At 54.4% G+C, this 11,868-nt stretch overlaps 2 protein-coding genes across 2 annotated transcripts in view; both read left to right on the top strand.

Annotated features, from left to right (window-relative positions):
• UBTD1 (ubiquitin domain containing 1) overlaps nucleotides 1–1,957 on the top strand; it is a 53,066-nt gene extending 51,109 nt beyond the window's left edge. The window contains exon 3 of the mRNA XM_045854163.1: nucleotides 870–1,957. Within this exon, the coding sequence (XP_045710119.1) occupies nucleotides 870–1,255 (386 nt within the window). The 3' untranslated portion in view covers nucleotides 1,256–1,957. The remainder of the gene's footprint in view (nucleotides 1–869) is intronic.
• Nucleotides 1,958–3,407: 1,450 nt separating this feature from the next.
• ANKRD2 (ankyrin repeat domain 2) lies at nucleotides 3,408–11,680 on the top strand. The gene is made up of 9 exons (XM_045854348.1): nucleotides 3,408–3,619; nucleotides 6,749–6,853; nucleotides 7,143–7,298; nucleotides 7,396–7,503; nucleotides 8,975–9,073; nucleotides 9,422–9,520; nucleotides 10,310–10,408; nucleotides 10,514–10,612; nucleotides 11,448–11,680. Exons 1-9 carry the CDS (start codon nucleotides 3,533–3,535, stop codon nucleotides 11,595–11,597), a joined length of 1,002 nt encoding a protein of 333 aa, XP_045710304.1. The 5' UTR covers nucleotides 3,408–3,532; the 3' UTR covers nucleotides 11,598–11,680.
• The last annotated feature ends 188 nt before the right edge of the window (nucleotides 11,681–11,868 follow it).

The following is an 11,868-nucleotide window of genomic DNA, read 5'->3' on the forward strand; positions in this document are numbered from 1 at the left end:
CCTTTGCGCATTTTTTAATTGGGATGTTTGTTTTTTTGGTGTTGAGGTTTGTAAGTACTTTATAAATTTTGGATATTAACCCCTTATCAGGCGTATGGGCGAATATGTCCTCTCATTCTGTGGGTTGTCCTTTTTTGTCAATGATTTGCTTTGATATGCAGAAATTTTTTAGTTTGATGTAGTCCCATTTGTTTATTTTTTCTTTTGTTTCCCTTGCCTAGGGAGATATATACACGATTTTAAAAAGTCTGAGATTTTGCTGCCTATGTTTTCTTCTAGGATTTTTATGGTTTCAGGTCTAACATTTAAGTCTTAGGTTTATTTTGAGTTTGTTCTTGTGTGTGGTGTAAGAAGGTGGTCTAGTTTCATTTTTTTGCATGTATCCATCCAATTTTCCCAACACCATTTATTGAATAAACTATCTTTAGCCCATTGTATGTGCTTGCTTCCTCTGTCGAATATTAATTGACTATAACAGTGTGGGTTTACAGTTGACATACAATATTACATTAGTTGTGGGTGTACACACTCGTGATTAGACATTTACATTAACTTGGGATGTGATCACCCCAATAAATGTAGTTCCCCTCTGGCACCATACAGAGTTACTGCAATGTTGTTGGCTATCCCTGTGCTGCCCTTTACATCCTTATGACTGTTCCATAACTGTCTGGAGTCCCTCATCAGGACACTAATTCTGTCAGGTCAGGGTCCCACCCGAAATGATCTCTTTTCACTTTAATTACTCTCACATAGATAGGCCCCTGTCTCCCAAAACAGTGCCACTGGGGGTTAGGGCTTTGATGTAGGGATTTTATGGGGACAAAAGCAGCCCCGAGCAGACTCGGACAGTCCTGTCTTTCCCACAGGCACCCTCTGTGAATGCTACGATGAGCTGGGCAATCGCTACCAGCTGCCCATCTACTGCCTGTCACCGCCCGTGAACCTGCTGCTGGAACACACCGAGGAGGAGAGCACGGAGCCGCCGGAGCCCACACCCGGTGTGCGCCGTGAGTTCCCACTGAAGGTGCGCCTCTCCACAGGCAAGGACGTGAGGCTCAGCGCCAGCCTGCCTGACACAGTGGGGCAGCTCAAGAGGCAGCTGCACACCCAGGAGGGCATTGAGCCGTCCTGGCAGCGATGGTTCTTCTCTGGGAAGCTGCTCACAGACCGCACACGGCTCCAGGAGACCAAGATCCAGAAAGATTTTGTCATCCAGGTCATCATCAACCAGCCCCCACCACCCCAGGACTGAGGAGCCCACAGACCCCTGGTAAGAGAGGCCAGGGAGGGCCTCTGCGGGGCTGAGAGTCCCCCAGGCTGGAACACCAGGCCCCCCACCCTTCTGCTGCCTTCGAGTGCTGGTATTTTCTTCAGGGGCACCTCCCCGCCGTATGGCTGCTGGGCGAGCCGCGAAAGGACCCTGCCTCCCAGGGACACCGTGCGCCACAGTGCCCAGCACCCAGGAAGCAGTGCTGCCACACAGGCCTTGCCAACCTTGTCGGAGAAAAGGAAAACTGGGGCCTTCACCCTGCCTCTCACCCACGGCAGGTTCGAGCCATGGGGGCTAGCCTGGAGGTCCATGAAGCCCAGATCTGTCATCTGGTGCTGCCAGCTGTGCTCACTCAGGGTCTGAAGCAGCTGCTGTCTCCCTCCCTTGCCCTCACCTCCTGACTCTGCCCTGGGCGCAGTGCCAGTCCCCTGGAGGGGAGGGTACCACTTGTGCGCCCCAGGGGCAGGGTGCCGGAGGCCAGCTTCTGTCTCTCCTGCCCCCAGCACAATTGGCAGAGATGAGGCGGGTGGCTGGACAGCTGGGCTGCTGTGCCAGGGGTCTGCACAGGGCCATCCCCTGGCTGTCATCCAAGTGGTGGGGGGTCTGCAGCCAGTTATGGCCCCACAGCAGGTCCCTGTGTACAGACATATCTGCATATTTATCAATAAAGCCTTTTGCTCCTTCTCTCGTCTGGCTTTGACTTTAGGCTCCGCTGCAGCTCTCTGGAGCCGTGGGAGCCAGTTCTGGTGGGGGAGCAGGTGTGTGCACGCTCCCCCAGCTGCTCTGGGTGCAGCAGAGAGTACAGTGGAGCAAGCCTGGCACTGCTAGTGCCTGGGCTCCCTGTTCTCGTGGGTCCTCAGGATAAACCACTTAACCTCCAAACCCGCTTTGCTTATTTTTGAAGTGGGTGGGATACCCCCTGCCCTGCCTCCTCCTCCCCCTCAGTTGCTGGGAGGATTAAGTGGGCTGACAGATGTGAAGAAGGCAGCATCTCAGAAAGGTCATGTTAGCTGCCTGCTGGTCTGTTTCTGCAACAGGAGGGCTCTGGCTTCCCGCTGCAGCCTGAGCCAGGCCCCCAGGACTGAGATGTGTGCGCATATCCTGGACACACTGTGCACTTGGTGATGTTAAAGCGAAATCTCTGGCAAATTTAGAGCATGTGTTGGCTTGCTCAGAGAAAAAAAGGAGTGGTTCCTGCGTGTCCTTAGGGAAAAGTGTGCACATATGCAGAGAGGGAGACCTTAGATAAGGTGGTTCAACCAAGGGCAGGCCCCGTGAGTGTTGCAGAACCACAGGGCTGTGGTGGCCGAGGTTGACAGGCAGGTTAAACACTGGTCATGGTGACCCAGGGCTGGCTCCCACAGTTCCAGGTGCGGGGCTGAGCAAGTTCAGGTCTGCTTCTCCAGTGGGGATTATTTTTCTTTCTCAGTGAGCACGGCTGGTTCCCAGTCAGAGTGGCTTGACCGGGAAACAGGAGAAAAGGGCAATCATCGGAGCTGGTGTCATCATCTAGGCTTGGCACTGCACCCTGGCCCTTCCACCGGTTCCCTGAGGCCCCTCTTGAAGCAAGACCCTGTGCCTCCTGCAGAGGCCCCCTGAGACAGGTGGCCGGCTTTGTCAGGGACTAAAGGACATCGAACAAAAGGCAGGAATGCTTTGCTAGGGGGCACTGTGGAATCCCACAGAGGCAAACGCCTGCGTGAGCTGGAGCACAGAGGGAGGCAGCTGCCCTTGCCCCCACCCCCCGCCCTGGCACTTTGGCCGGGATGAAACAGTCTGCCCCTTCTCAGAGCCAGCAGGGCCTGTTCACAGGACAGCCTGGGGACATAGAACTGTCTTGGGTCCCCACATTTGACTCTCAGGCCCCCTTACTAGCACTGCCTGGGTATAGTTTCCAGGCGTCCAGCAGGTGGCACTGCCAGCAGGGCTAGGGGCAATGAGCGGGTCCTTTGTGTGGCCCAGCTGCCCTGGCAAAGGACCAGCTGGGCCCAAGCACTCAAGACCGGCTGGGCAGGCTCCTTCCTATTAGTCCCTGCTCTCAGGGTTCTGTGCCCTCTGGCTCCAATAGGCTGGAGATTGTGGGGGGCAACTGTCCTTGCCTCCTCCTGCTCCCTGGGGCTGCACAGGGTGAAGGTGACAGGTGGGGGAGGCAGGTGGAGAATTGAGCCGGTGAGCTCATGGCAAAGGCGCCCGGCAGGGCGGGGGTGGGTGCCCTGGTCTATAAAGCCCCCGTGGCTCTTGGGCCAGCAGAAGCGGGTTATGGACGGCACCATGGCGGGCTCCGAGGCGGTGCAGAGGGCCACGGCGCTTATCGAGCAGCGGCTGGCGCAGGAGGAGGAGAATGAGGTATGGGCAGGGGTGTGGATGCCTGAGGTGGTGCAGAGGGGATCCGGCTCTGCTGCCAAGGGAAGGAAGAGGCTGGCTGCCACACCTGTGGCAGGAAGGACAGGTGTCCCTGGGGCTCCATTCCAGCCATAGGGTGCTCCTGGTGGAGAAGAGGGTTGCTGGCAGTGGGAAACTGAGGTGTCAGCTTCAAGAATGGAGGGACAGTAGGCTACACTGGGCTCCCCCTGAGACTCTGCCCTCCCACCTGGACCTTGAGACGTGCCAGGCTGCACAGTAAGACAGCTAGGGAGCTGCCTGGGAATGTGGGTCCCTGAGATCCCCCGATTTCTGCATGGGAGACTGGGACAGGAGAAACTCACTGTTGGGTCACTGAAGAAGAATAAAGACTGGGAGCAAAGGGAAGAAGGGAGGGGTGCTGGGAAAGGAAGTGTGGGTTTCCCCAGGACTGTAGCCACACTTGGGAAGGCCTTTGAAGCATGGGGCTCTGGGCAATTGCATTTTCTCTGGAATAAAGAAATAGGAGAGGAGCATGCAAGCTCGTCCTACTCTTCATTTTACTTTAACTCATACTCAACCTAGAGTCTGCTCTGCCAAGGGCCCAGTGTCGTGAAGAACGGCAGGACCAGCAAGCCAGCCCCTGCCTCCTTTTTACCAGCCAGCATTCAGTTCAGCCAGCACCTGCCAGGTGCACAGTCATCTGAGAGACAGCAGAGGGAGGGAATGGGGAGATGGAGTGTTAATCAGAAGAGAGGGAGCACCAGGGGTGGGTGAGTCCTTCCGACGGTGGCCCTCAAGCACTTCCCTGTGGACAGGGTGGCATTGGAGCTGGGTCTTTGAGAACGGTGAGTGGGGATCAGGACGGGGGGCAGTATTCCAGACTGGAGAAAAGACAGGCGTTAAAGTTTGGGTGCAGGGAAGCGTGACTTAGGAGAAAGTCCGGGAGTAGGGGCCAAGGCTGGGAAAGGAGGCAGGACGAAAACCAGAGAGGGCCATGTGAAAGATACGTATTCTGTGGGTAGTGGGAGCCACTAAATATTGTTGAGGGAGGGAAGGTGGTGCCGTCTGACCTATTTTAGGAAGGCAGCTTCCATAGCCCTGAGAAGGACTTGTTGGAGGGGGGAAGACTGGCCGTAACAGGAATGGGAGGGAGAAGATAAGTCAGCTTTGAGGTAGACTCCATGCAAAAGAGAAGAGGGGCTGACTGGGGCGAGGGAGAAGGAAGCGGCAGGACTGCAGCGGAGGAAGAGACGAGGACTCAGGGAGGGACGGCAGGCCCGTGGGGGAAGAGTGTGGACTGAGCCCGCTGGACCCTGGCCCGGGCATCCCTGCGTGTCCAGGAATGCCACTTCCCACTCCCCCAGGGCATGTGCATCAGCGCTGGGCAGGTGAGTCATGCCACGGTGACATCTTTGGAGTGCTGGACACAGAGACCTTTAGCACGGGGACGGAGCAGTCCTCATCCATTCATTCATACAACAAATATAGCAGCAGGGCTCTCAGGACTCCAGGTGCCAGAGCCAGCCTTCCCATTGAGTACATCCCGGGGCCAGGCACTGTGCTAGGTATTGTACAGGCATTCTTCTGTTCACTCTGGACATCGTCTGTGAAGTAAGGTGGAGGTTTTGTTGTGTTTTACTACCTAGCAGCCAATGCAATAAGCATGTACTGAGCATCTACTGTGCCAGCCCACAAAGACAAATATGAAGCTGGGGGCCATAGAGTCTGGGTAAGACCTGATGGGCATTAGAGTCCCCAGTTGTTCCCACCAGCCCCAAGCCCAGCAGGGTCCTCAGAAGAAAGCCTCTGTCCGGCCTGTGCCTTCTTCTTGGGGTGGGAAGGGAAAGATGATCCTGGAGACCAGCCCAGGGAATGAGACTGTCGTGAAGCATTTATCAGGTCGGGTCATCCCTGAGGACTTAGGGGTGGGCAGAGATGCTGGGCCTACCTGCAACCATCCATTCACTCGTTCACGTATTCTCCAAACCTTCACTGAGCACCTACCATGTGTTAGGCAGGCCCTGTCACAGGTGCCAAGGATACCAAGATGATTCAAGTCCACGCCCACCCTTCCACTGCTCCACAAGGAGCCCAGCCAGGGTCCCGCACACAGTAGTGGCTGCAGCCCTAGGTCATCTCTTGCCCCTGGGAGAAGGTGCAGTGTTTCAGGAGAGGCCAGCGCTGGGGAGACTTCAAACCATATAAGCCCGACACAGGGGAGAGACCAGTGGACAATAGGACCTACCCAATAAAGGCCTGGGAAATCATCCCTCAAAACAACCCTTGAAGAGTATAACCCCGGAGCTCAGTGGGAAATGCTGAAAAGTCAGCTGAGAGCTCTGTAAGGGTGGCCGTGCCTCCCCAGCCGCCCTCTTGATCAGTGCCCTCCAACCCGGCAAATGTTCTGGGTGCACTGGAACCTCAGAGAGTGGGCACCAGCTCTTCACAAAGGGCAGTTTCCTTTAGAAGACAGAGCAGGTAGTAGTCCGGGCAAGTGAGAGCCACCCTCGGAGAGGCGAGTGGGAGGAGTCCCACCTGTAGTTTTACAGTGAGAAGGGGGTAGAAGAGTCCACTGAGGCTGGAAGCCGGGCACTTGGGGTGCCCATCTCTTCGGTTCCCCAAGAGCAATGGTTCTTTACACGTTAGGATTTCACAGGTCAGTGAAATCTGAGAGGAAAAAAATGGGTATCTGACATTGATTTGCAAATGTTTATATTGCCAAGTAAGCCATTTTAAAAAGTAACTATCATCTCTTATCACAATTATTTCATCGAAGTAAATTTTTAAGGCCAAAAAAGTTTTTAAAATAATCTTGGTGCTTCAAAAAGTGAATATATGTAATTTCATGCAAACTTATTCCAGTAGCATTTAATTTTGTTTGGTTGGGGACACAGACATCAGTGGGCAGGTGTTTGAACTGGAGTTGGGCTTGGGGTTGAGGTGGGGACCTGAAACTTGCCCTGTTTTGGGGGGTCCCTCCAGGACCAGTGAGGAGTGGGGCGGAGGAAGGGCTCTGAGGCCACACAGGAGAAGGTCCTCGGAGCTGTCCTCCGAGTGGTTAGGGGAGAGGCTACCTGCCTCCCCAGGCTCTGCAGACAGACCCTGGAGCGCGCCCTCTCCTTGGCTTATCAGAAACTCCGGCAAGCCGCCCAGCAGAAGCTGCCCATGGACATGCTGGTGCTGGAGGATGAGAAGAACCAGGGGGCAGCTCCCAGCCTGGCCTTACAAAAGGTTAAGGTAAGTGGGCGAATCCAACGTCGTATGGAGCTCAGGGTGCAGGACAGGCAGCTGTGGCCTTGCTCTGCCTAGTGTGGTCCTTGCAGCAGCAGCTCAGCGCCCCGGAAGCATGTTAGCGATGCAGGCACCTGGATCTGGGTCTCATCTGCATCTCCTGGTCCTGGGAAGGAAAGCTAGATTTAGGTTCTTTCTCTCTAGAAAGTTCTCCCATCTGCCCCTGCCCCCGCCAGGCTAAGCTCAGTGGTCCCCATGTTCCCACTGTGGGGGTTGATGGGCCACGCCCATGCAGGGCCAAGAACGTGTGCGCAAGACATCCCTAGACCTGCGGCGGGAAATCATCGACGTGGGCGGGATCCAGAACCTCATCGAGCTGCGGAAAAAACGGAAGCAGAAGAAGCTGGCCGCCCTGGCCACCCCGGAGCCGCCTCCAGAGCCTGAGGAGATAGTAAGCGTCCTGGGAGGACACCTGTGTGGGCAGGGGAGCCCTGGAGGGCCTGCATCCCCACACAGCGGCCCTCCGTGATGGCATTTATGCCCTCCAGACTGGCCCTGTGGAGGAGGAGACATTCCTGAAAGCAGCGGTGGAAGGGAAAATGAAGGTCATTGAGAAGTTCCTGGCCGAGGGGGGTTCCCCGGACACCTGTGATCAGGTGATGTTCTCACCCACCCCTTCATGCATGCTGGCCTCCCTTTCGGAGTTGCCCCCCGCCCCACCCACCTGTGCACTTCTGTGAGAACAGGTGTTGAGTGTGCTTCGGGAGGGGTGTCCTCAGATTTGGAATGCCTCCTTCCCCTCGAAGGAATTTGTCTAAATCCTTAAACCCTTTCAACATGAACCCCATTTGGAGTCCCAGGTCACGTGGTTATCTTAGGAAAGAAAGAAGAATGGAATCAAATAAAAAGAGCCCAAGACCAGGAGTTCAGGGCTTGCATTCCATCTCGTGCACTCCCTAGCCACGTGAGCTATCGTTAGGCCCATCAGCTCTCTTCACCTCAGTCTCCCCCTTTGTACAACAGCCTGCCTCCTCCTTCGGGGCGTATTATGGAGATCAAATGGCATAACAGTGCTTTGATAAGTGTTGAATGAATGAAAAAACTGTAAAGCACGTGCTAGGACATGATAGTTTTGTGTTGTATGTATATCAAAGTCCTTTAACTTTTTAAAATTTTGTTGTGATAAAATATATATGGCATGGACTATGCCATTTTAGCCACTTTAAGTGTACAATTCAATAGCCTTGATTACATTTATAATGTGCAACTATCAGCACTATTTTCAAAATGTTTCCATCACCTGTCCTACTTTTTGTTGTTGTTGTTGTTTCCTTGAAACAGCCTCTTACTCAGTGTGCAGGGTGCTCTCCCGAGCTCGTAAACTGGGGTTGAGCAAATTAACCGGCACCCCCTGCAGTCTGCATTACCATAGATTTAGACTACATGTCTCTATTTTTCAAACTCCAGAGTCTTAATATTCTTGCTCTATCTAAGCATCTCCACCTCTGAGCACTGTGTGAGTTATTGGGAGTACGAGAAAGAAAAAGACAAGGGTTAAAAGTAGCTGGGAACCTGATGTTTCAAGAGGCCAAAGCAGAAAGCTATTGGGAAGGGAGGAAGTTCAGTCTTTTCTTGAATCAGTAATCCGGGTGCACCTGCCCACCCTGGCCCTGGGCTAGGCACACGGGATATAGAGTCAAGTGAGACTCAGCCTGCCCTCAAACACTCTCTCACGCTGAAGGGTTGTCTGGGCACCTGGGTTAGCTCTTGCCTAGAGGTTTCAAGAGGTTAATAGCACTTGAGCTGCATCTTGAAGGATCAGCAAGAATTCATCAAGCACTCAAGGGAGTGAGGGCCAGATGGGCATTCTGGGACACAGGGAGCAGCCTGTGCGAAGGCCTGGCTTGATGTACTTGGAGGTAGTGAGAAGGTCGGAGTCTCCAGGACATAGAAGGAATCCAAGGCTGGCCTGGATAGAGCATGAGGAGCTGGTGGAACACAGAAGAGGTGGAGACCCAGTGCAGGGTCCAGAATCAAGCTGGGGTGAGGCCTTGGCCTCAGTCTATGTGGGAGACGGGTTCAGGCCTGGGGCAGCAGGTCGGGCCTTGACAGTCACTATGGGAACAGTTTCGAAGGACTGCACTGCACAGAGCTTCCCTGGAGGGCCACATGGAAATCCTGGAGAAGCTTCTGGAGAGTGGAGCCACTGTGGACTTTCAGGATCGGGTGAGCAAGAGGGCAGGTATTGTGTGGCAGGCGGGAGGTGGGTCTGGACTCCCTCTCTGTATGACAGCCTGAGACACAGAATGGCTGCCTCAGGGGCCGGGCCCCACCTCTAGTGCGTTGGATGACCTTGGGCAGTCCCCTTCTCCTCCTCTGTGAATCCGGCTTAAACTAGATGGGTCCCCAGGGTTCTTATGTTCCTCTTGACCCATTGGCGAGGCACTGAGGTGCCCCATCCCTTCCCTGTACCCTTCTCCTAGATTTCTCCCTCCCCTTTTGGATGGGGCCCTTTCCCCCAGGGCACTTTTTTCCCCTGAAGCTCTGCAACTGGGCTCCATCCCTCCCTTCCAGCTGGACTGCACAGCCTTGCACTGGGCCTGCCGTGGGGGCCACTTGGAGGTGGTGAAGCTCCTGCAAAGCCGAGGGGCAGACACCAATATGAGGGACAAGGTGGGGCAATATGCTTACAGTTATCGGGGTAGCTGCAGGCGGGGAGTGGGAAGCAGAGGGTGGAAAAGCCAGGGAAGGCGGGAAGGCAGTGAATGAGCCTGGTTGCTGGATCACGTCCATCAACTGCAGGCCCCTGGAAACCATCATCTGGGATGGGAGCAGGAAGAGCAGCCGAGGGGGGAGAAGAAGAGATTCACTATCTTGGGGGCTTTGGGGCCACCCAAAAGACGCAGGATTTGTTCATCCATGCAATCCTTTGTCATCCTGTCTATCTATCCATTTATCCATCCATTCACTTATTTATTCATTCACTCATCTTTTATTTATTTATTCCTTCGTATGTGACCTTGAGAAGTGACAGCCTCTGAGCCTCTGTCGCTCATCTGTAAAGTGTCTTGCAGAGTTCTTGTATAGATTAGGTGAAAAAAAGTATGCAAATTAATTATTTATTCAACATAAGACTAATGTTTTATACGCTTTTGCCATGCCCATCACATAGTCATCTCTCAATAAATGATATCTATTATAATTATTAAAAGCAGGGCAGAGTAGGGAGCAGTTGCTCATAGCTGGGTGAGAGGGGAATCATGGAAGGCTTCCCAGAGGAGGCTTCAGAGTTAGGCCATTGGATAGGATGGGGAGAACGGTAGTATTCCTTGCCCCTTCAGGGATCAGGACTTGGAACTAGGACACGGGGGAGGGATAACTCTAGAATCGAGACAGCCCCCCTCCCAAAGGTACACAGTCCAGGCCCTTCAGCCAGCCATTTCCTGCTTCCTCCCTACCCAGCTGCTGAGCACCCCCCTGCATGTGGCCGTGCGAACGGGACACGCGGAGATCGTGGAGTACTTTCTGTCCCTGGGCCTGGACATCAATGCCAAAGACAGAGTGAGTGTCTGAGTTGTCTCTTGCCCAGCCCCACCATAGGGGTAGGGCAGCCTGAGGGCTCCCATGTGCATGTGTGGGCCATGCTGAGTGTTGCACTGGCTCTAGGAAGGAGACAGTGCTCTGCATGATGCTGTGAGACTCAACCGCTACCAAATCATCAAACTGCTGCTCCTGCATGGGGCTGACATGATGGCCAAGAACCTGGTAAGTTCACTCCTTTCCCAACTCAGTCATCAGCGTGCACGGCACTGCCAGGCCCTGTGCTGGGCACTCCGAGGAAACACAGAGCTGAGCAGGGCCCAGCCTGCCTGCCCTTGGAGCACTGTCACAGGGGAGAGTCTCTCCAGGACCCTGGGGTTGTCAGGCCCACCCAGCTGTTCAATCCTCTCTATGCTCATCCATGTCCAGAGAGCAAGTGCAGAGAAACAGCCTGGAGGGGTGGTTAGGGAACTTCCCAGAGGCCCCCAAACAGACCAGAGGGGTCCTGATGTCCAGCCCCAGGGAGGCCAAAATCATGGAGGGACAGAGCTGGAAGGAACCTAAGCACCTGGTGGGCGTGGCCATTCTTGGCACACCGTGTTTGTTCCTGCTGGTCCTTGAGTTCTCTTGGGAGCCCATGTCCCCTAGTCCAAGCTCTTCTTTGGGATGCAGAATAATCATGAAAGACAGGAGAATGGTGGGGGGTCCCCCTAAATCAAGAAAGCCTGAGGGAATATGGGCAAGTCGGGAAACTATGGGAAGGGTGTAAATGAGGACTTTTCCACCTCGACATTATTCACATTTGGGGCTGGATAATTAATTCTTTGTTGTGGGGTCTGTCCTGTGCATTGAGGGAGGTTTAAGCAGTGTACCTGGCCTCTACTCAAGATGCCAGTAGTACCCATCCACCACCCACCCCCACTTCCACCCCCCAGCTGTGATAACCAAAAGGTCCTCAGACATTGCCACCTGCTCCCTGTTGGGACTCGCTGGTATGGATGAGGGCACCTTCTGGTACAGCCTTCTGAGCAGTGACCCGATCTCCTCTTGGTGCCCCCAGGCAGGAAAGACTCCCACGGACCTGGTGCAGCTGTGGCAAGCTGACACCCGGAATGCTCTGGTGCACCGTGAGCTGGGGTCAGAGCAGAACGGGCTGGAGGGGGCTGCTGAGAGTGGGCGAGAGACCCCCCAGCCTGTGCCAGCCCAGTAAACACCTGAATGGCCCCGGACCTGAGCCATTCTTCTGGGGAAGACCCAGGAGCACACACAACCTACTGAAATAAAAAAAAGTAATTTTGCTATGTGTGACATTTGTTTCTTTTTGTGTCTGAAATAGTTAGGCATGCAAGAATGAGCTGGGGAGGAGGGGACTGGGACCTTTTTGGCCACTTGAGCCAGCCCTGCTGCATCTCCTCTTCTCCTCCTCTCTTTACCCTGTCACCCCCTTCCCAAGTCCCAGCATGGATCAGCTTCGCTGTGCA

The sequence above is a fragment of the Phyllostomus hastatus genome, unplaced genomic scaffold, assembly GCF_019186645.2.
Source record: "Phyllostomus hastatus isolate PE091 unplaced genomic scaffold, TTU_PhHast_1.1 phas_scaffold_1066, whole genome shotgun sequence".
Classification (NCBI taxonomy): Eukaryota; Metazoa; Chordata; class Mammalia; order Chiroptera; family Phyllostomidae; genus Phyllostomus; species Phyllostomus hastatus.